Genomic DNA, 25,088 nt, shown 5'->3' with positions numbered 1-25,088 from the left:
AGTAAAGTTAAAATCACAGTGTGATGTTCTGCTATGTGATACTATGTTAAGGAAACTTAGCTTATCAGAAATTGAGTTGTAAATAAATAGTTTCATGGGGAAAAGAGAAGAATTTTATGTTCTCAATTGCAAGTTACTTATGTGGGGAAAAAATTTAATAATAGAGGTGCTTTAAAACCACATCAAAAGTGAGTACTTGAAGGCTAGAAATAAAAAATTGCTCAAACAAAACACATGAAAATTACCAAGTTAAGTCCTAAATAGCATTCAAGACCCAAGTCAAAAGAGTTTCTAAATTATCATTATCATAACTCATTGTTGTGATAAACAAAGCACAGAATTGAACTAAGATGGTTGAAGTCAAAATAAACTATGCTCTCACTTGTACTACCAACGGTGAAGAAAAGAACATACAACCAAGAAGCTGCAAGCTACTCCTTTGTGCACAAGAGCTTTTTCCCTAGAACCCTGGTACTAATTCCCAACTGTGCTTGAATTATAACCAGTAGATATCCATTATATGAACTGTGTTCCCTGAGCAATCTATTGTGTTACAGCCCATGTGCCTCATAAAGGCTCAAACTGTGGGAGGAAAACAGGGAAATAATCCTTAGACATACGAACGACTTGAGGAAACACTCAGGGTCAGGCCATCTTGTAGGGGTGGGAGGCCCCCTGCAGAGGTGGCCACGTGACTTGCACATCTGAAGGTCACAGACAGGCTCTGGGGTTGCCTGCTTCCCTGGACCCTGAAGCAGTTTTGAGAATTGCCATCTCTTCCATATGAGTGAAAATGCATGGGGCCCAGAATTATCTGCATTCATGTCTCAGCAGAAACTTTGAAAGTAAGTTGTTCCCACCCACCTTACCTGGATCAGATGAGGAACTAGGAGAACAGAAATCCATAATCAACTCAAACTCCAGCAGCTCTGAAAGTCCCAAAGGTGGCGGGGAATGTTCTACTATTGGAATAGTCCTAATGGATTTGGCCCAATCCTAGCACAGCAATGATCCTCTGTTACACTTTTAGAGTTCCCTGCAATTTTCAATGATTTTATAACAACTCTGGGAGAGAAGTCATATTCTGATTTTTACAGATGAAGAAACTGGAAATGAGTAAGTAATTCACAGCAGCCAGCAATCATCAGAGTGAGACTCAAATCCTGTCTTCCAGCATCATATTTTTTTTTGAGTTTAAAATATTTTGTATTTAAAATTTCATTCGTATATGCATTATACTCGAGCCAACACTATTGTGTGCTAATGGAGTTTTAGGAATGAGGATATAAAGGTGAACAAACCAAATGCTTACATAATAATATAACATCAAGTAGAGCTAATGATCCAGGACCATATTCAATAGACCTCTCTCTACCACAAACTTATAGGGTGACCTCAGGGATGTTTTCTAGGAGCAGTGGCTTTAGAGTCATACCTACATTTGCCTATCCTGGATGTATCACTTTTAGCCAAATAATCTGTCAAGTTCTTTAATGTCATTAAACTTTGGTCCCTCACCTGTAAAACGAGGACATATATAACACCAAGTTCATGGGGTTATGTAAGGGTCAAATGCAATGTGCAGAGAGCATGCTCAGCACAGAACTTGGACCCGGTTAGAGCCGGACAAATGTGGAGGGTTTCAGGGCATGGGCTTTGGGTGGAGGTATCTCCTTCATCCTAAGTGGTTTAGTATTCCTAGGGATGCAAAGCCCCGAGGGGACATTTTACCATATCTAAAGCTATAAGGAGACAAACATTCAGGACGGACCACAGATGCTTGGGAACCTGAGCAGTGAGGCAGGCATGGGGCTGGAGGAATGACTGCCCCACAGGGGGCAGGTCTATGCCTTCTCCTGTGGTGCCCTCTGTGCTAGTGCCCTAAGGCAGGCAGGACCCTCCATCTCCACCTGGAAAGCCATGGAGTTGGCAGCAGCCAGGAATATCCTCAGAGGCAGCTTGGCCTTGTAAGATCTGTGGCTCCACAGGCGATGGGCACCAGCTGTGATGCCCAGAGCAGTCAGGAGGAAGCAGAAGTAGGCTGCAAGACACAAGTAGGGAGAATGTCAACAAATGTCTCCAAGCTTCAACACATCCCCCATGCTTTTTTTCTTTACTGCATAGGGACCCATGGGAAACGGTGGGAGGAGAAGAATCTGCAATGTGAAGGAAGAATTGATAACTTGGGGGAAATGCAGCCTTTTTGTTGATTTGCAGCTTTCCCATACCAGGCAGATGTGGAGAGAACTTTCCTCAAGGAACTTTGACCTTTGACTGTCATTTTTTCTCTATCGAACAAATCTTTTATTTGCTAATGCTCCATGACAGTTTTGATGCAAAGTCATAATCACATTAGTGTGTATTTGTCACTCAGTCTTACATGCCCACTCTGTGGAGCTGAGATTGATCTCTGTGTTGCCTGTCGCTGGCACCCACGCCAGGAAGAGTGTTATACGAAGGCCATATTTCTAAAAGGCAGTGCCCTTATCATGGCTCCATAGGCCTTGGTTTGAACGAAATCAGGCCAGACCTAAAAGCAGTGAAGTGTGACTCAGGACCAGTAAGAATGAAAATAAAACTGATGGCAGAGACAACTGAGATTTGCCTCCTCAAGATCCCCACTTACACCATCACTATGACTTGGGATGGCAAAGATGGCCAGGTAGTGAAATTTTTAAACCCACTCTAAGTGGAGCTTATTATCTGCCAACACTTAAATATATTATTTTTAAGCCTCAGAGCAGGTAGTATTAGCTCACTTTGCAGTTGAGAAATTGGAACTCTGAGAGCTAAATCCTGTATATAAACCCAAGTCAGCCTGGTCTCTGCCAAAGTCCCCATGCTGCCCCCCACGTGGTGCCAGTGGATTGCTCTTTGTATGAAGACTTGGGAGAGGTTATAAAACACGGTGTAAAGGAGACACACAGGGACCACCCAAAAATTACGATTCCTGAGATTATTACAACTACTCTAGTGTTTTCACAGCAATATGCTCACACAATGCTAAATGTCTTGCTTGGATTACCTTATTAAAAACACTTCAAACAATCATATAGGGTTTAGATTATTATTATTAGCCCCATTTTATAGATGAGAAAATCAAGGCTTAAAGAAGTTAACTAATTTCCCAGTGTCACAAAGCTAGGAGGTGTCTTTGCTAAGAGCCAAACTCTAGTGTATCAGAACCAAGAATTGAGTTCCTAACCACTATGCCTCTGGGTGATACCAGGTAGGTTTTATCTGTACTTCTCTACACCCCACTATCATCCTTAATATTGGGTCCTAATCTAAATTTAAAAGTGAGCTGCTTCCTTACTTAGGGGGAGAACTCAAAACCAAGCTCTAGGTAGGCAGGCTTAGGCAGATTATCTTGCACTATTGCTTCTAGCACTTAGAACATACAGGGCCCTCCAGAAGGAACTGGCAAAGAACAAGTGATCAGCTGTGAGTACATCCCTGAACAATTGTGAATTGTACCAGGACAGAATGAGTTTTTAGAGAGCTCACTATAGCACTTCTTTAGAAGAATCACTAGGGTAACTGCAGTGTCAATATATATATTTGGGGGAGAACCATATTACATCTCCTAAAAGTCAAGTCTGACAGACCTTGATCTCAATCCATATTTATATGGGTCTAAAAGCAAGACCTGCCTCTGGTACTAAAATTAATGAGTCTCTGAATACATGTGGTTTTCATGAACTTGACAAATCATTCCTTACTTGAGATGTTAAAAAACAATCTGCTCATAAATCACAGAAAGTAACAGTATATAAAAAGCTCTGGTCTCTTTTGTTATTATAATTTAACTTTGGTCATAAGACTATGAAATGCACAGCTATTTTCCTTGTCATCCCTGGCCTTCATGTCTCTACCAAAAAAATTTTTCCCAACTGTCAAGGAGTCATGGAACAAGTGAAATCTGTAATGGAAAAATTCAGTGTGACCCTATTTTTCCAGCAGATTAAGACACTGGACCTTGGCTAAAATAAAATAAACCCCAAGACTCATAAAAAACATTGGCAAAAAAAAAAAAATCTGTTCAATGCACAGTTCCCAGACAGGGCCTTATCATAGATGACGGCATTGTCTTATCCTATTTGGGATCTCCAGTATGTCAGGAGTCACTTACATAGTTGGTCTGCCATGGACAATAGAGGCTGTTGGTTTTTCATGGTCCTTCTTCTGGCAACAGGAATGTGGCCATGTAATCCATAGATGGCCTAGTGTTGTACTCCATCTTCTTAGCTCTGGGAGTAAACACCTACCCAATCCTCTCTCTTCTGGCTCAAAGACTAAAGGTCACATACCAAGGTATGATTACAGCAGTAGAGAATGAGACCAATAAAGTGAGAGGCATGAAGATGGTGGTGATGCCAAGAAGACCTAGAAGGAGAGCTCCCTGCTCTGAGCCACTGGTTGTAGCCCCTATAGTTCTACAGCTCCTTTAATCCTGTGAGCCACATGGTACTTCTCCTAGTTATGTGAGCCAGCAAATTCCCTTTTCTTTTCTTTTTTTTTTTTTTCAAATTCCCTTTTCTTGCTGAAGTTAGTTTGCTCTGGATTTCTGCTACTAAAATTCTGTAGAATCTTTAAGGAAGAAAGCAACCTTCTAGCCATCGTCCAAAAGAGAACAAACTACAAAAACTCTGGCCTGAGTATGAGGCTATTAATAGGACTCAGTTTTCCTATTTGGATAGGAAGCAGATCCTTCCCCAGTTAAGCTTTCAGATAAGACAGCAGCCCACTAGTAGCATGGCAGGATACAAAATCAATGCCCAGAAATCAGTGGCATTTCTATACACTAACAATGAGACTGAAGAAAGAGAAATTAAGAAGTCAATCCCATTTACAATTGCACCCAAAAGCATAAGATACCTAGGAATAAACCTAATCAAAGAGGTAAAGGATCTATACCCTCAAAACTATAGAACACTTCTGAAAGAAATTGAGGAAGACACAAAGAGATGGAAAAATATTCCATGCTCATGGATTGGCAGAATTAATATTGTGAAAATGTCAATGTTACCAAGGGCAATTTACACGTTTAATGCAATCCCTATCAAAATACCATGGACTTTCTTCAGAGAGTTAGAACAGAACTCAACAGAGTGGAATCAGAAAACACCCCGAATAGCCAGGGGAATTTTAAAAAAGAAAACCATAGCTGGGGGCATCACAATGCCAGATTTCAGGCTGTGGTCATCAAGACAGTGTGGTACTGGCACAAAAACAGACACATAGATCAATGGAACAGAATAGAGAACCCAGAAGTGGACCCTGAACTTTATGGTCAACTAATATTCGATAAAGGAGGAAAGACTATCCACTGGAAGAAAGAGTCTCTTCAATAAATGGTGCTGGGAAAATTGGACATCCACATGCAGAAGAATGAAACTAGACCACTCTCTTGCACCATACACAAAGATAAACTCAAAATGGATGAAAGATCTAAATGTGAGGCAAGATTCCATCAAAATCCTAGAGGAGAACACAGGCAACACCCTTTTTGAACTCAGCCACAGTAACTTCTTGCAAGATACATCCACGAAGGCAAAAGAAACAAAAGCAAAAATGAACTATTGGGACTTCATCAAGATAAGAAGCTTTTGCACAGCAAAGGATACAGTCAACAAAACTCAAAGACAACCTACAGGATGGGAGAAGATATTTGCAAATGACGTATCAGATAAAGGGCTAGTTTCCAAGATCTATAAAGAACTTCTTAAACTCAACAGCAAAGAAACAAACAATCCAATCATGAAATGGGCAAAAGACATGAAGAGAAATCTCACAGAGGAAGACACAGACATGGCCAACATGCACATGAGAAAATGCTCCGCATCACTTGCCATCAGGGAAATACAAATCAAAACCACAATGAGATACCATCTCACACCAGTGAGAATGGGGAAAATTAACAAGGCAGGAAACCACAAATGTTGGAGAGGATGCGGAGAAAAGGGTGGGAATGTGAACTGGTGCAGCCACTCTGGAAAACTGTGTGGAGGTTCCTCAAAGAGTTAAGAACAGACCTGCCCTACGACCCAGCAATTGCACTGCTGGGGATTTACCCCAAAGATTCAGATGCAATGAAACGCCGGGACACCTGCACCCCGATGTTTCTAGCAGCCATGTCCACAATAGCCAAACTGTGGAAGGAGCCTCGGTGCCCATCGAAAGATGAATGGATAAAGAAGATGTGGTCTATGTATACAATGGGATATTCCTCAGCCATACCCACCATTTGCTTCGACGTGGATGGAACTGGAGGGTATTATGCTGAGTGAAGTAAGTCAATCGGAGAAGGACAAACAGTATATGTTCTTATTCATATGGGGAATATAAATAATAGTGAAAGGGAATATAAGGGAAAGGAGAAGAAATGTGTGGGAAATATCAGAAAGGGAGACAGAACATAAAGACTCCTAACTCTGGGAAACGAACTAGGGGTGGTGGAAGGAGAGGAGGGTGGGGGGTGGGGGTGAATGGGTGATGGGCACTGAGGGGGGCACTTGACGGGATGAGCACTGGGTGTTATTCTGTAAGTTGGCAAATTGAACACCAATAAAAAATAAATTTGTTATATAAAAAAAAAAAAGCGGCCCAGGCCAACACTGCTGCCTTGTGAGATCCTGGAGCTGAGGACCCAGGTCCAGTAGTACCTGCATTCCTACTTCACAAAAACTGTGAGAAAATAAATGTATGTTGCCTTAAGCTGCTAAATTTTGGGTTAATTTGTTCTTCAGCAATAGTTAACAAATGAAAGACCTAAGGAGGAACTTTACCCTTAAGGGAAGGAAGGTATAGTTAGAGTCTTGGTTTAAGAGGAGTTTGCTATCTCTAGGTACAGAAAGTAGATTTGTGTTGCAAGGGGATGGGAGGGCAGGAAGGGGAGTGGGAAGTGACTGCTAACAGGTACAAAGGTTTGGTGTGAAGGGTGATAAAAATATTCTAGAACTGATTTTGGTAATGTTTGTACAATTCCACGAATATACTAAAAACCAATGAATTATATACGTCAAATAGATGAATTGTAATGAGTTATGACTCAATAAAGTAGTCATTATTCCTATTAGACTTTGTTATTATGTATATTTTCTCAATGTAAAATAAAATAGACATGTCACAAAACAAAACAGAACAAAACAGACAAAAATCAACCACTTGCCTAGGATGCCACCATAGGCATCATCACTCCTGGATACTTGGCACCACTGGACACTCATGTCATACTGTGGCCCCTTAAATCTTCCATGGCTGCCAAAAAGAGTCTCATTTGACCCTTCGCCTTTGCCTGAATCTGTCAAGGCCCAAGATTCCAAAGAAGAAGCACTGATTTGTCCATGTGTGGATCACAAGCCCAGCTCTTACTGCCAGCAACAAAAGAGGAAGAATCCACAGTCCCTTTGGTTTTCAAGATGGAAGGCAGAGCCTCCCATCTATTCTGAGTCCTCAACTGGAGCAATGTTTAGAGAATTATTATAGTGAAACCCTCTGGACCACACAACCAGAGAACAGTCTTGGAGAGATGTTAAGGACCAAAAATTTAAACTCCCTTAATTCTGGACCTGATCAGAGGGAGAGACGGACAGCTCCCTTTGAGATCCATCTGTGAGCACCAGACAGAAGCAATTGGCAGAAGTCTTTAACTGTGTGTATTGTCTATTTCCCTCTAGCACCAGAGTGAAAGCTACTAAATAATAATGATAGCTACTATTGACCAAGAACTCTCTATGTGCCAGGCCCTATTCTAAACAATTTATACAGATGAGCCTGAGTGGCTCAGTTGGTTAAGCATCTGACTCATGATTTTGGCTCAGGTCATGATCTCATGGGTCATGGGACTGAGTCCTGTGTCTGGCTTCTCAGCTTGGCAGAGTCTGCTTGAGATTCTCTCTTCCTTCTCCCTCTGTCCCCCCCTCCCCGATCATGTTCTCTCCCTCCCTCTCAAATAACTAAATCTTGAGAAAAATAAACAATTTATACATAGTAACTCTTAGAATACTCACTTCAAGTCTAGGGGGTGGGTAATATGATCTCCATTTTACATATGAAGGCAATTTGACGGGAAGTGATGCAACCAGGTTGCAATCTAAGGCAGGAAGAGCCCACACTCAATAATACCCCTGCAGGCTGCTTGACCTCTTGGGGTTGCCTTAATTCTAATGGGAGGAGCCTAAATGTATCATGTCCTTTTAGTCAGCTCAAAACATAAGCAAGAAGTCAAGACCCTTGTTTTCTGTTTTGCCTTTGGCAAAGTTCACCAACTGGCAAGTTCACTTCCAAGAATGCCATCACCATCATTCTACATTCAATTCAGCCGCAGCTTGCCTTGGGAGCACCAGACAACCCAAGGATTCATGAGATAGTTTATCGAGCTCTTATTATAGACCATACACTCAGCTTAGCACTGGGTCTGCAAGTTGACCATGTGAACATGGGTCTTGGTCTCTGAGTTGATAGGAGTTTGAAAAGTAAATTACTTACTATATAATTATAAATTACAGCAAGTGCTGCAGAGGAGACAGACAGAATAATATAAGAGAGATTAAACGGGGGATAATTTAGGGGCATCTGGCTGGCTCAGTTGGAAGAACGTGTAACTCTTGATCTCAGGATCATGAGACCAAGCCCAACACTGAGTGTAGAGATTGCTAAAAAAATAAAGAAATAAAAGGGAGATAATTTAGTTTGGGGGACTAAACTAAATTAGTGGGAGTGAGAATTAAGCTAACCCCTAAAGGATGAGGAGGAGGCAAGATTCAGGCAGAGGGACCCACGTGTGAAAAGACCTGGGCTGGAGAAAGAGAGCTGATAAAAAACCTGTATCTGACCACCTTACACCCACTCAGAGTGCTACTAGAACAAAACAAAAACAGAAAGTAACAAATGTTGGCATGGATGTGGAGAGATTGGAACCCTTATGAATTGATAGTGGGAGTGAAAAATGATGCAGCCACCATGGCAAAGTTTGGTGGTTCCTCAAAAAGTTAAACATAGAATTACCATATGATCCAGCAATTCCACTTCTGGGTATATACACCCAAAGAATTGAAAGCAAGGACTCAAACAAATACTTGTTCATTCATGTTAATTGCAGCATCATTCACATAGTCAAAGGGTGGGAAAGGGTCTCATTAAAGCAAAAATATCCCTTGATCAAATAAGAATTTGTTAAACAGATGGGGCATCTAGGTGGCTCAGTCTGTTAAGTATCCAACTTCTAATCTCAGCTCAAGTCTTGATCTCAGGTTCAGGAGTTCAAGCCCCGTGTTGGGCTCCCTGCTGGGTGTGGAGACAACTTAAAAAAAAAAAAAGTGTTGAACAGAATGTTAAGGGCTCTTAATCATCTGGAATGGTGTTGACAACCTTTCTCCTGTAGGAAAATATGTAAAACAAGTTGACCAAAGTGAAAGATTGGGGGAAGGGAAGGGTAGAGTTATTTTCTTCTGTTCTTAAGAAAATGTCAGAGACCAGTACTCTTCTGCTTCCAGTCCACTTTTGAAAATGTTTGGCATTTGGTAAGTGTGGCCACACAAGCATAAGAAAAGTTATATTCAGAGTTGTCGATTGCTTAACATTTTACTAAAAATGCAAAAAAACAACAAAAATCAAAGTTACTGGGGCAGCCCAGGTGGCTCAGTGGTTTAGCGCCACCTTTGGCCCAGGACATGATCCTGGAGACCAGGGATCGAGTCCCACGTCGGGCTCCCTGGATGGAGCCTGCTTCTCCCTCTGCCTGTGTCTCTAACTCTCTCTCTCTCTCTCTGTTTGTATGTCTCTCATGAATAAATAAATAAAATATTTTTTAAAAAATCAAAGTTACTGTATTATTTTGTTATCTGTTAGTATCTGTTCAGTATGACACGAAAGCAAATCCTTGAAAGACAACTGTTCTAGAACACAAGCTAGTTTTGCCTTGGATCTTCCCTCTATTCTGTGTGCCTTCCTGCTTCCCTTATGTCTTCTTATTCTCTTCTTCAAAGTCTCTTCCTCTCCCTCAAATGACACAAAGCTTCTCTTGGGGGATGAGGGAAAATTAGGCAAGGAAATCAGACCTCACTGGAACAAGTCTTGGAGGATGCAGGCTCCTTTCAGAAAGTGAGGGGGCACACAGGTAACCATATCGCCCACCTGCCATTTCCTAGCTGGGAGTGGGAGGTGGACAGGGGCATCATACTCTTTCTTAGTCTCAGTTCTCTTATCTGTGAAGCAAACAAATCAACCAAAAACAACACTATCTCGAATAACTTTGAGACAAATGAAAATGTACATAAGGGAGTTAGCAAATAGTAATATCTCAATAAACATTACTGAAAACTCCATTATTCTTATCACTAGGCAACCTTTGCAAGACTGAGGGTGGGTGACCAGGAAGCAGGGCCTTCAGGGGGAAAGGGGGCACCAGGTCCAGCAGGGACCCTTTTTCCTACCCTTCCTCAGCCCTCCCAGGTTCTCTGAGGTGAATTTAGGAAAAGCAAACTCACTCAGAGTTTATGATTCAGGATAACTCCCATCATCCATCTCTCTCTGTTAACCAATCAAAATCAAACACAACTACAGAAATTAGAATTAGAGATAACAGAGCCCAAAGAGAATAATTTACTGCACTATGGGTATGCTGAATTTACTTTTTCATTAATTATTTGGTTCTAATTTTCTCTTGGGCAGTAGGTGTGTGTGTGTGTGTGTGAGAGAGAGAGAGAGAGGGAGGGAGGTGTGCATAGGTACATTTTGCTATAGCTACGTACATTACATGCTCATGAATGTCTCTGGACATAAATGAGAAACTACAATGTCAAAAATGTTGGTCCCTCAGGCCCCCTGGATGGCTCAGTCAGTTAAGCATCTGACTCTTAATTTCGGCTCAGGTCCTGATCTCAGGGTTGTGAGATCAAGCTCTGAGTTGGGCTTGTGGACTCTGCTTAAGATTTTCTATCTACCTCTCCCCCCGGCCCCTTTCCCTCCTCATTCTCTCTTTCTCTCACTCTAAAAATAAATAAATAAATCCTTTAAAAAAATGTTGGTGCCTTGAAGGAAGACTAAGATTAAAATGATGACCCAAACTATCCATTTGGGGGAAGTGGCAAAAAAAGGATCATTTCTGCCCTCATTGTCTAAATTATCTGAATTATTACAGGTCCTCCTCTCCCTCTTTTTTTTAACAAGCAATTTCTGTAAGGAGATCAAGGCAGCTAGTGGTTGGAGCCCAGGCCCCAGAAGTTTGGGCCTGAGTTAGCAGGCACCTTCTCAGCACTGAAGCGTGAAGACTGGGAGACCCAGACTCTCAGAAGGCTGAGCTTTGGATGAGCATTTTGATGAAAAGTTCTGGCAAGAGAAGCCCAGGACATCTCTGTTGCCTTTGTGTCTGAGTCAAAAGAGCTGGTGATTAAAGTGTAAGTCGATGGAAAGCCCCCTGGGAGGCTTTCTGTCCCCATTTCTCCTCAAGGATCTCCTCATTCTCCTCACACTCTCTTCTGACCACAGAAATGTCCTCCCTGGGGCTTAGCATGAACACAGTGGATTTTGATCCAGCTTCCCCATCTAGCAACCACAGGCCAGACACAGATGAAAAACGTTTGGTGGTAAGGTGTACTTAGTGATCGCAAAGGGAAAAATGACAAGACACAGTCTGTGCAAGATTCTTTTTACCACAATAATGTGTCTGCCTTACATTTTTGTAGGACAAAAAAAATTCAAAATTTAATTATACAGCATTCTCTCAAGATACCAAGAAATCCCCTTTGATTGTCTGGTTAGTGACTGCACCGTTGAGACAGCCTGACCTAGTTCATGAACTCTAGTTTCAAGGGTTTTCTTCACACATTTTTATTCCTGCCAAGTCTCTGTAAGTTGCTGTGAATAACCCAAAGCAGATTTTTAAATTTTGCAGCACAATCCAGGGCCTGGTTTTCTGATCTTCCTTGGTTTTGATGCAACCAAAATTGGATTAAAATCCAACCTAATTCTAATAGGTTGCCTTAGCAAAATGTAATTATCCATTTATTTGTTTCTGAGCAAACATGTCTAAGTACCTCCCATGTACCAGGTTTTCTGCAAGGTATTGAGTACGGTCAGGGTCAGCATCTCTCCCCAGGGAGGCTCATGGCTAACCAACTCCTCAGAGTGATAGCCCTCTAGCCACAATCAGCCCATGGATTTTTTTTTTTTTAAACTGAGCCAACAATGAAAAATAAACAATTTAAAAAATTAAAAAATCTCTATTTCTGGCTTCTCTTTACAAATGGAAAGATGTAACAATACCAGGGCACCTCACTTTCTTGTATGGCCGCTTGCTACTGGAGCTAACTGCCATCTACAAGCCAAGGAGAGAGAGGCCGGCCTGGAACAGAGCCTGCCCTCACAGCCCTGCCGACGCCTTGATTTCAGGCTGCTGCCATCCAGAACTGTGAGCCAATAAATTCCTGTTGGTTAAGCCCCCAGGTCTGTGGTACCTCGTGACAGCAGCCCCTGCAAACTAACAAACATGCTGAAGTCATTAGGTCAAAGGATTGCCAGGAAGCAGGAAGCAGGATATTCCTATGGTGTCAAAGCAGCATCCTCCAGATTGTTTACTAACAGTCAAGGGGGAAATCACATTTTACCATGGAGGAATCTGGCACATTACCAAGAGATGTAACAGCGTCAGTAACCTTGGAAGAACTCAGCACCAGGTGCCTTTTGATGTGATAAATATGAAGCACACAGCATCACCCTTGAGGCATTCTCACCAAATATGCTTAGCTTTAATATAAATATGCTCCCAGTTTACAAGAAACAAGAGGAAAAAAAGGAAACAATCAGACAATCCAAAATGTGAAACGTTCTACTGAAAACTGACCTAGTCTCTTCAAAAAGTCAATGTCAGAGGTGGAAGGTCTGTTCTAAAGACAGTGAGCACAAATAAAATTTAAATGCAATGCAATAAGCATGACTGAATCCTGGTTCTCAAAAAGCCTATTATAAAAGGTATTTTAACAAAAACTGGAGAAATTTGAATATAAACCAGATAATGGATTATTATTAAGCTATGATAATAATCATAGGGGATGTGTGTGGAATTATTTAGGGATAAAGGGCCATAACATCTGCAACTTACTTTTAAATGACTGAGAAAAAAATTACAGATAGATTAAAACAAATACAGTGGCTCAGTTGGTTGAGCGTCTGCTTTCGGCTCAGGTCATGATTTGAGGTCCTAGGATGGAGCCCCACATTGGACTCCCTGTGCAGAGGGGAGCCTGCTTCTTCCTCTGCCCCTACCCCCACTCATGCTTTCTATCTCTCTCTCTCAAATAAATAAAATCTTTAAAAAGTAGAACAGGGATCCCTGGGTGGCTCAGCAGTTTAGCATCTGCCTTTGGCCCAGGGCGTGATCCTGGAGTTCTAGGATCGAATCCCGCATTGGGCTCCCTGCATGGAGCCTGCTTCTGTCTCTGCCTCTCTCTCTCTCTGTGTGTCTCTCATGAATAAATAAATCAAATCTTTAAAAAAATAAAAATAAATAAATAAAAAGTAGAACTAATGTGGTAAAATGTTAATAACTGTTAAATCTAGTAGTAGACATGCAGGTGCCCACTGTTGTATTTTTTTTAAATCCTCTATGTTTGGGGTAACTGGGTGGCTCAGTCGGTTGAGCGTCTACCTTCATCTTGGCTCGGGTTATGATCTCAGGGTCCTGGGATCGAGCCCAAACACCAGGCTCCTCCGCTCAGTGGGGAGTCTGCTTCTCCCTCTCCCTCTGCCCCTCCCCTCCAACTCCCCCAGCTCATGCCCCTCCCCCACCAAATAATTAAACACAATCTTTAAAAATATCACCTGTGTTTGAAAATGTTCGTATTAAGTGTTTGGGGAAAACAAATGTCACTGAGAGTTAACACACAGGTGCTAAATCAGCTTCTTTTACATCACACATTAATACACAGACCAAACTTGAGGATCAGAGCACAGAGGGCCAGCAGGAGAATATGTGGGTTAAACCTTGCCTTGTGCTGGCTTTATGATTCTAAAGTGATTACAGTTAAATATAAACATTCTTCTCCTCTCTGCCTACAAAAAAAAAAAAAAAAAAGCCCTAAAATAAGCAGGAAAGATGAAATCAGACAAAAAAAAAAAAAAGTAAAAAAAAAAAATGCATGTGGCTATGTTTAGCTCTTCTCTGATCCCTTCTGCTTCTGTCCCATCTGTAAAACGGAGAGAATAAACCAAATATGGGGATTGTTTCTGGGATTAAAGATGAGGAATGTCAAGGGCCTGACACACAGTACACAGGTGATCAATGTCCTTCTAACACTGTCGCTGGGACGGGGCGGTGGGAGTCCCCAGGGGCAGCAGAAAGATAAGCCAGACTTTCTGGCCCTGGAGCCCACCTCCAGCCTGTCCTGCGCTGTAACTACCTCTGAATGAAACCACACAGGGCATTTTTTCTAGTACAATAAAGGTAACTACTTGCTGTACAAATACAACAGTGGACACATCTTGCTTTACGTTTCAGGTTATGCCTTGTGTTTAGGATAATAAATCAGGAAAAATTCAAGAACCATTTCTTGAAGGCTTAATACAGCAAAAAAAGGAAAATCAAGGCAGAATAGCTCCACAATAAGGAGGCCAAAGCTTTCCTGTAATCTATGTCAAGACCTTGGAATATTTTAATGCTTGAAATAAATAACTTCCCTGAGCTTTACGAATAAATAGATGTTTCTATTTCACATGCAGGGTAGATGGTGTTAAGAGGCTTTCCTCAGAGCTGAAGAGGCTCAAGGGGCAAAGGCTTTTGATATTTAAAATAAAACCCAGTACGTAAATTCATTTCAAACCCCAAGAAGGCTTTCACTCCTGTCAGCCAGCATAAACTTCCTGAAGGTAAAATCTGAGTTTTATTCTCATTTCACCATCAACTACTCCCTGTACCTCAATGGCACCTTTTTGTTTCTCCAAACCAACAAAAATGACAGCTTTGGGTGGTGGCATAGGCACGCTTCCCCTCCCACCCCATTTGTTACTGTGACACCTTCGCTCATCCATGAAAATTCTAAGACATGCTACCTTATGAAACACTTGATTTTGACCCAAATCGAAGGGGAGTAGAAATTCAAGTGACAAGGAGAGTCACAGAAAAGAAGTGAAAAACCTGGATGGTCTTTATGCTTCTGAGGCTCGGGAGGCCCTGCATCAGTAAAGTGGAGACAGCCTCCTTCCTGAAGGCTCTTCAGCAGAGGCAGGAGCAACTACTTTCTGTTACCAGCATGTTTGTAATGAAAAACAAAACAAAACAAAACAACCTTGGAATTTTATCACAAGGCTAATAGCTAATAGGATTTTCCCAACTGGGCAAATGAGTTATGTGGACTCCAAGATTGAAAGACAAGTTACTGGGGTGCCTGGGTGGCTCAGTTAAGCAACCAACGCTTGATTTTGGCTCAAGCCATGATCTTGGAGTTATAAGATCAAGCCCCACATTGGGCTTCTCACTGGGGGGGGGGGGGGAGTCTACTTGAGATTCTCTCCCTCCTTCTCTCTCTCTGCCCCTCCCCCAAGCTTGTGTGCTCTCTCTCTTTTTCTCAAATAAATAAATCTCAAAAAAGAAAAAAGAGGAGTTATTACTTCACTTGTAAAGGAAGCAGCTGTTCAGTTTGTTTTTTAATAGAGACTTGCAGTAAAATATCATATACACTGCAACCTAGAAAACGCACAAATAGAACACATATAATTTTCATAAATCATCCTTAATCCTTACCTTATGCAGTGCACTGATACTTTCTATTTTTTTACACTCTAATGTCAGTCACAACACAGACTACAGTGTTTCACACCCACTAATAGGTTATAGTCTGCAGTTTGAAATACTGAGCTGAATGAAGCCCATGCTTCTCCACACATTCCTGTCACATACATAACCCTCCTCATCCTGCTCCTTTCCCCAGGAGCTGCTGCAAATCAAGTTTGATTGGCCAGGAAAAAAAGGACATTTTTTCTTTTCCCACTGCATTTGTAAAGTTCTGAAGGACATCCATCATTGCTGCCAGGCTCATCCTATAAGGTGGAGACTATCCCATTTCTTTTTTTTTTTTCTTAAAGATTGTATTTATTTATTCATGAGAGACACATACAGAGAGAGGCAGAGACATAAGCAGAGGGAGAAGCAGGCTCCTCACTGGGAGCCCGATGCGGGACTCGATCCAGGCATTCCGGGATCATGCCCTGAGCCAAAGGCAGACGTTCAACCACTGAGCCACCCAGGTGTCCCGAGACTATCCCATTTCTAATGGAGTGGGGTCAATTTTTCTTCAGTCATCACAGATTACACAGGGGTGTGTTAGGCTCACCCCATCTCATATCTTTAGGCTCTCGGGCTCACATCCAAGGGGGAGAGATTTCCCCATCAAGCAGGCCCATCAGATTCTGAACTCCTCATCCTTGGATCCAAGTGAAACTCCAAGCTCTGCTATGAAATGTGGGCATTTGTGTATAACCATGGCATGCAATGGACAAGGCCAACTGCTGCCCAACTGCCAAAGGTACAACCTGCAATGTCTCTGGAATATTCCACAAAGAGATGCCATCCATGTAGAGTACAATAAGAACGGCACCTTTGGAGCTGTGGACCCTGGCCACTGGTCCGGGGGGTAGAATATATTTCCAATGTTCTGAGGCATTTGTCTTCACTCTCTTTGTGGCACAGGCCTCACCCCTGGGTTATGGTCTCTCCCAAATCAGGGTACAGAGTCCCTCCATGTATCTCCGGCCTCTGTGAATAGTTTTTCTTTCACTTCCCAGAGGCAGGGGCAGCTCCAGGCTTTGGTTCCCTTTTGATTCTTTTGAGAAGTAATGGGTTTTCCTGTCTGCCCCTTGGACATCCCCATGGACAGCCAGTCAAAATTGTTCTGGTTTTATAGGTAAATTCCTTACCAACCAGTGTTGTCTTACGTCTGGGAAGGTCCAGCTTCCCTTGTGCTTCCCTTTTTTCATCTTGATGTTTTCAGTGAGCAAAACTATCTATCTCCTTTGACTCCTCTGCATCTTTTCCATCTTGAGCTAATCCAGTAGAAGAGGGCATTTAAATCGTCATCCCAGGGGCACCTGGCCGGCTCAGTGGGTAGAGCATGGGACTCTTGCTCTTTGGGTCATAGGTGCAAGCCCCACATTGGGTCTAGAGACCAAAAGAAGGGGAAGAAGAAGAAGAAGAAGAAGAAGAAGAAGAAGAAGAAGAAGAAGAAGAAGAAGAATCCTGATTTTATTTATGCAGGTCTTGTTCGGACTACCTGTCCCTTTCCCCCATTTTTTAATGAACATATTTTAATTCTCACAATTCTTCCCTGGCATAGCAGGTCCCCCAGAGATACTAATTAAGGGTCTCCTCTTCCTGCAGATAGTCACCAGGTAGCTTGGTTGGCAGCTGTTCTCAACCTGGGTGGCACATCAGAATCACCTAGAGACCTTTCAAAAGTCCCTAGAGCCCAGGCTACACCTCAGACCAGTTAAATCATTAAATCAGGACCTACGGGTGGGGCCCAGCCGTGATTTTTTTTTTTTTTTTACTTTTAAAAGATTTATTTATTTTAGAGAAAGAGAGAGAGAGAGCAGGCACATGACTAGGGGGAGAGGAAGAGGGAGAGAATCTTCAAGTAGACTTGCCGCTGAGCGGGGCTCTATCCCATCACCCATGAGATCATGATTTGAGCTGAAACTAAGAGTCAGATGCTCCACTGACTGCCCAGCCACCCCCAACTGTGATATTTTTAAAGCTCTCCAAGTGATTACAAAGTGTAGGCAAGGTTGAGAACCACTGTTTATTATTCCCATTTACAACACGTTTCCATATTCAAGACACTCCTCTCACCAGTAGAACAGAAGCTTCAACTTCCAGAGTGAAGATTATTTCCATCCCTACAGTCCAAAAAGGTCACTTGCAAAAAAAAAAAAAAAAAAAAAAAGGTCTTGCAAAGGTCACATCTCAAGCTAAAATTTGCTTCTCTGAGAAACAGTCTTTTAAGCCAAAACCCGTATTGCCTAGCACAACACAAATGTGAGGGGGCCCCGGGAGACCTAATTTGCCCACCAGTGTCCGAAGCTCTGGCCCCGGGGAAGCAATACTGAGGGGGATTTCATCTCTGCGAGTGAGACCCTAAGGGCTCCAGGATTAAGATGGCAAACCAAAATGATGATGACAAGCTATAGGCAGTAGCTAAGTCCCTCTGTCTGGAGGAGTGAGGAGGCTGCAGAGAGGATGTGGTTTCTGACCTGGGTGTTTGAGAATGAATGGGAATTTCCCAGACAGAGGGAAGGGAGAAAGCATAGAAGTACTTGGAGAAGGACCAAGGGAGACATAGCTCTGTCAGCCAGATCTCACCAGCCCCTGCAAGTGGAAAAAACAGCTTTGGGCTTCTGAAAACTGAAACTGCCATACTGAAATTAAAGAATCCAAGCCACCAAGAGGTATCCATCCCAAAGGAGTGATAAGCAGCCAACTCTGTGAAGATGAGCAAGTTGCTGCTCAGGAGCCAGGGGGATTTGCTTGAGGCTGGAAAGGTGAAGCAGGGTTTCCTGGGAAGAGGGTTTCCTGGAAGAGAGGAGGAGCTGTACCTCAGCAGGTGAAGACAACCAAGAAAGCCATTTTGGGGAGCACGGAGATTGGGCCAAGTTGGAGGTTGGGTAGGTGGCTGTTGAACCCGGGTTAGGACTACCGAAGGTCGTGGACAGGCACCTTTCCTCACATCTATGCCTCGTCTGACAAGGTCCCTTGGGAGCTCCCTGAGAGCTGCAGTCAGCTCTGGATGCCCCTCCACCTCCAGGAGCACCAGCACACAGCTGTGCATCTGACAGGTCTAAGTAAAGAAAACTTTGCCAATGGAATAGTAAATATTTCTTGGAATCAGCGGAAGTGGGAAGGACAGAAGGGATGTGTGTGAGAGAAATAATTTTAAATATACCACCATCTTTTTGTACACGACTTGCTTTCTCTCCTGAAATACTTCTAGGGAAGGTTCCTCAAAGCAAGTCTCACCTTCCTGCCTGGGATACAAGGAGGCCTCCAGACCCACTACCAACCTGGGATATTCAGCCCATCCAGATATCCCACTGCTTTACAAGCCTTTTGTTTCATTTTCAGCTCTGTGATTGATATGCAGAGGATCCACCAAGCCTACATTCTTGAGTGCAAAATCTAGGATGGGGTATGGAGGATACAGCGGGTTTCTTCTGGGTGACTTCTCTTGCTGGCCAGCTGGTTGTATCTGGCAGCAGCAATTATTTTGCCTCCGTCAGGAATCCAAGGTGTGGGACGCAGCTGCTGGGCTGAGGCCTGGAGTGGGTCAAGGCCTGGAGTGGGTCACTCTGAGGAGATGGCAGGGCCTGTGAGTGAGCCCAGAGCCACTCAACTGGAGAGAGCACCAGCTGCCTCCTCTGACCTTGTTCTAATCCAGAGGTGACTTTTTCAAAGCCTTTCAACCTCAGCACCATGAGACTTGCTGTGAGCCACTCCAGGACAGGGCTTGGGGCTGTGAGAGCCCAGAGCAGCTGCCAGCACAGCTGGCACAGAACACATCCAGGGGGGCACGTGGTCCTGGACTTGGAGTCACATCCCAGCTCTGGCCTTGCAGCCTAGAAGTGGAAGCCCTATTTTCAAAGCTGTTCTGTGTCCCATGCAGAGCCTTCCAGGTGCTTGCAGGCCGATCAGTTCCATGAGAGTCTGGAGTCCCTCATGGGGAGTGCTGTCACACTCTACCAAGATAGAGTGAGCTGAAGAGAAGTCAGACCTCAGAGCCACACAGATATAAGGCCCCCAAACCGGCCAAGCTATTCCTCACTCTCTTTCCCTCTCCTGGTAGCAACATGACTACAATTCCCACCTTCTTCTCATGTATACCAGGCTACTCTGACTTTGGAAAAAGGTGAGCTGTCATCACCCTGGATCAGACCAAGGTGCCTCTAGTTTTTCCTTCTTACAAACTCTACAATTCCAACCGTAAATGTTGTAAATTAGGGTCTCTTTCCCTCCTTTCTTCATTTACCTTCCTTATCTCCATATTTGCTTGAAGGATCTCTTCTCAGAAGGAAGATTCTTTTCTCTCCTCTCCCAGGGTCCCTCCCACTCCAGGCCAAGTCAGGAAGTACAAGGACCCCAGGGACAGAGCTCAGGAAGAGAAATGGAACTCTATTCTCTGGGAAAGGGGGAGCTTCTGGATCCTCTTTATCAGTGGTTCTCGGTGTGGTTTCTGGACAAGAAGCAGCGGCGGCGGCCCCTGGAACTTGATAGAAACACTCTAACCATCACCACCAGTCAGGGCGGTGGTTCCGGTACATCCACACAAACAATGGTGATGGTAATGACAATGGTCGATGTTGGTTAAGCACAGTGACTCTGCACCAGCCACTGTTCTAAGGATTTTAGAAACACACTGAATCATCACAAGAGCCCTCTGAGGAGTTAAGTACCATTTATATTCTTGCAATTTGACAAATGAGAAAACTGGAAACAGAGGGTTAGGCAACTTGGTGTAATCACAGAGTAAATGATAGAATGACAGGTCAGCCTCTACACCCCCCTCCCCCCGCCACGCACACACACTTGCTCCTTCACCTCACTCCTCACTTGGCTTTGGTGTCTTCCTCCCAGAGCAAGGGCAAGCTCGGCCTGGCTCACTGTCATGAGGCAGTACAGCTCAGTGGCCAAGAGCCTGCACTTGGGCCAATCACTTGGGGTTGAAGCTTGGTTCTTCCATTCTGTAAACTTGGACAACTAACAAGGGGCCTGTTTCCTTGGTTGTAAACTGAAGACAACTATACCCATCTACCTCATAGGGCAGTTGTAAAGATTAAATAGGTTACTATACATAAGCGTGCCTGACACGTAGCACACACTCAAACAATGTCACCTTATTATCTTGAAGCTCTCTAATTTGTAGGTGGTGGGGGTAAGGAAGAAAAGTATAGGAAGAAGAGAGGGGGAAAAATAGAATCTAGGAACAGCAGCCTGAGAATTCTGTGACAACTTCTCAGGTAAAAACTCACCCGGGGACCCTGCCCCTTCTCCCCTCTACAGGAAGTGGGCATGCTAATGAAGCACTTTGTGCACACCTGAGGAAGGAAATGTGAGTCTCTTTATTCTGGGGCTCAGGCACAGATTTAATCTTTCGGTGAAAGCAGATGGTGTTGACCCAGGCCCATCACCTCTGACTTTGAGAACTGCCTGGCATAAGCAGAATTCCATGTCAAAGCACAGAGACTCATGGACGTTTGCTCTCCACAGAAGCAAGTAAGGTGAGACCTGTGAGATTCAGTGCCCTGCTTACACTGCAGCAAGGACAAAAAGAAACATGGCCATGAGTCAATAAAATGGCTAGTGTCTACACCCTTAAGAACATCTAGCCACTTTAAAGGGAACGTGTGATGCTAGTTTATTAGGCTTGTTGTCACTCTCAGAGGTGGGTAAGATAGCAATAATAACCATCAGAGGATGCCAAGCTTGTGGGACAAGAAGAATGGGGCCCGAAGGCAAAGGAAGCCTATGATGCCAAAATGTATGGACTTAATTAAGGGCAAGATTTTTCCAAGTGGAGAAAGGAACCAACACTTTGCCTCCTTCCTCTCTCCCATACTGGGCTCCTTCTCTTCCAGAAATGCCCAAATGATCCAAGCACCAGATACCAGTAGATAAAGCTCTGGCATCAGATGAGCCAATTAGATAGCTAATTCAACATGATTTTCTCCTACCATCACTCAAGACTCCCAGGGATCACACATCCCCTCTGCATAATCAGCACGGCATCTATGCAGCAAGGAGATGCAGCTTCTTCTTCTTCTTCTTTTTTTTTAAAGGTTTTATTTATTTATTCATGAGAGACAAGCGAAAGAGAGAGACAGAGAGAGGCAGAGACACAGGCAGAGGGAGAAGCAGGCTCCAGGCAGGGAGCCTGACATGGGATTCGATCCCGGGACTCCAGGATCATGCCCTGGGCTGAAGGCAGGCGCTAAACTGCCCAGCCACCCAGGGATCCCCCGGAGATGCAGCTTCTGTGCTGCATTTTTAAGATCTGGGCAGCTGTCAGAAACCACATGACGAAGGGCTAAGAATTTATCACATTTCTGTCCTTGATAAATTATGTATTAAATTATATATTCATATTACATATAAATTACATAGAAAGCAGCCTTAAAAATTGTGTTTTGAGAGAGATAAACACAAATGTCAAAGCAACAGAAAAATCAAATTCACTTCTCACCCTGCCATGTGACAAAACTGAATAATCTCTTGTTAGTTTTATTGTTACTTGGCTTTTTTTTTTTTAACATATCTATAGTCGATATTCACAAAATGTGGGTTTAACTTTTTCATTTAACCATTTTTTAAAAATATTTATTTATCTATTCATAGAGAGACACACAGAGAGAGGCAGAGACAAAGGCAAAGGGAGAAGATGGCTCCATGGAGGAGCCCAGGATCATGCCCTGAGCCAAAGGCAGACGCTCAACCCCTGAGCCACCCAGGCGTCCCAAGCATTATTTTATATATGCATTTCTATGTTTTCATAATACACAAATATAACATTCTTAATAAGATGATATCTCATTTTATACCATGGTATGCTCTTATTTCATCAGTTTTAGATATTTTTTCCCATTTTTATTCTTTTTTGTGTGTTTCAACCTGCACCAACTATTTTTCTTCTTTTGAGTTATTTATTCAGAATACAGTCCCAAGCATATGTTTACCAGACCCAAGGATGTGTTATTTCATGGCTCATTACACTTTGCCGTGTTGCTTTCCAGAAATATTGTACTAATTTATGTTACTATGAGAATACAGCTTTCTCAAAAACCTTGCCAGATTTTTATTTTGTAATTATAATTTGCTTTTACCAGTTTAACTGGCATTGCATGACTTTGTGCTTTAAGTTCCTATAATTACTAGGGAGGCTGAATCCTTTTTCCCCACATTTGTTTTCTCTTTGCTTTGCCCCTTGTGTGAAAGACACGCTCACATTTTTTTGAGTGTGAATGCAATAGAAAGAGTATTGCCCTTGTGGGTTTGGCTTCATTCTCTAGAGATTCTGGACGTTCATTTCTTCCATCCATTCTATTTATTACAAACAATTGCCCCCCTAAGTCACTTTGATTTGAGCAAGTTTTGCTGGGTCCATGCAGGCCTCAGTCAGGCAGAAGATCATCAATTCAGGCCAGGTTCTTGGTGTCCTATTTACTGGTGGCTGCACACTGTAATCCCCTCATAAATTTTCCTGAAGGCAGCCTGATTTTTAAGCTCCCCAGCTCCCTAACATCGGTTCCCAATCCGTCAAGTACACCTAGCAATTACTCAATGTTGCATCATGTGCTACTAGAAAAAAAAATCAGGGAAACTATTTTCATGTTTGCCTTTCTGGGCATCTCTGATTTATGGGGTGCCTTTCTGGATGGGTATCATTTACATAATGTGATCCAGAAGCATTCTGTGCCTACTGGATCAGATTCTGAAGAGAGGAGGAAGAACCGAAGTCAAGATGATATCTGTGGCACACTGCAGTAGGACGGCCGGGAGGAAAACTAGGTCAGGGACAAGACAAGATTAAATTAAATCAAAACAAAACTTAAGTATTTGAAATATGTGATAGAATGGACATAAGGCCAACTTAATTGGTTCGAAGGATATCTGCCATCTAGAAATATATTTGGCGGGCATCACACAAAATTGTAAAACAACAACAAAAATTAAGAACTATAAGAAATGCTAAACATCGCACAAATTATTTGATTAAAATGACCAAAAGATATTTATTTTCTTTAAAGTTGTTATCCATCCCTTGGGGTTTTTGGGGGGTTGTTTTTTGCCTATAAGAAGGATCCCAAGTTGGGGAAGGAGGCATCCCGGCATGCTTCTTCCCTCACTCAGTTCTTTCTCATCACAAGCTTACATTATGTAGCTACTCACTCATGCCTTCTACCACTCCATACTCCCTTCCCACTCCCTCAACCTGGCTAACTCCTGGCCACAACTTTGGGTCTCCGGAAAGGAACCTGGAAGATGGTAGACAAGCTCCTCTGCAGAGCTACATATCTTAACTAGTGGAGAGAAGGGGCATCTCTCCCTTGTAGACACAACTACATTGTAGTTCCAAGTTATACGTGCCCAAGAATTGCCATTATTATTATTATTATTATTATATTATTTATTGAGCACTTAGAATATGCTGTGATCTAAGATAAGCACTTAAATGTCTTATCTCGTTTAATCTTCACCCACACTCTTATCCCATTTTACAGATGAGACAAAGTGACATTTACAAACCTGGCCAAAGTGGTGATAACACCAGCTGGTGATAACAGACAGGACTGACACTGTAACATCTCTCCTCTCATAGAATGAGTGAATATTTTGATGATTTTTTAAAAGATTTTATTTTTTTTTATTTATAGAGACAGAGAGGCAGAGACACAGGCAGAGGGAGAAGCAGGCTCCATGCACGGAGCCCGACGTGGGACTGGATCTCGGGACTCCAGATCACACCCCAGGCTGCAGGCAGCGCTAAACCACTGCACCACGGAGGCTGCCCCTATTTTGATGATTTGTAATAAATTGTAACTTTTGCCAGAAGTGTACTATCTTTAACTATCAAAAAACAAAACAAAACTCCACACAGTTTAATTTCATCCCTGCTAGTTAAGAGTTGACTTTTCTTAGGCCAAATGCAAAACGCCCCAAACTGTGCTTTCCCAGGCAAACAGCAGCAAGCACCTTACTATGTTCTGTTCTTTCGTAATAGTTCCACATGCCAGTCATGTTCCTCTCAACACTAGTAAGGTATCTGAGACCACACAAGGGCTGGAAGTGGGGTAGGCCAAGAGGAGGAGGAGGAGGGAGGGAGAAAAGGAGGGGAGGAGGAGGAAGTGGAGGGGAAGAGGAAGGAGGAGGAGGAAGACCACAGGAGGGTAGGGATTCCAGTGTGAAAGTCAAGATTCCTGTGTTGGTCCAACTTCTACCACTGACTCCTCCCTCTAGACCAGAAGTTCCTCATGGGCAAAGGAAACCCCCAGGTGACATGGGTTCTAACGTCCTCTTCAGTTACAAATTTCTAACAATTTAACCCACCACC

General features: G+C 43.0%; 1 protein-coding gene across 1 annotated transcript in view; it reads right to left on the bottom strand.

Moving 5' to 3' along the window:
• SCD5 (stearoyl-CoA desaturase 5) overlaps nucleotides 1-25,088 on the bottom strand; it is a 145,389-nt gene that overhangs the window by 59,481 nt on the left and 60,820 nt on the right. Inside the window, exon 2 of the mRNA XM_055313098.1 lies at nucleotides 1,911-2,041. Within this exon, the coding sequence (XP_055169073.1) occupies nucleotides 1,911-2,041 (131 nt within the window). The remainder of the gene's footprint in view (nucleotides 1-1,910; nucleotides 2,042-25,088) is intronic.

This window comes from Nyctereutes procyonoides, unplaced genomic scaffold, assembly GCF_905146905.1.
Source record: "Nyctereutes procyonoides isolate TBG_1078 unplaced genomic scaffold, NYPRO_anot_genome, whole genome shotgun sequence".
Classification (NCBI taxonomy): domain Eukaryota; kingdom Metazoa; phylum Chordata; class Mammalia; order Carnivora; family Canidae; genus Nyctereutes; species Nyctereutes procyonoides.
Note: the sequence above shows the minus strand (reverse complement) of the source record. Positions and strands in the feature narration are given on the sequence as shown.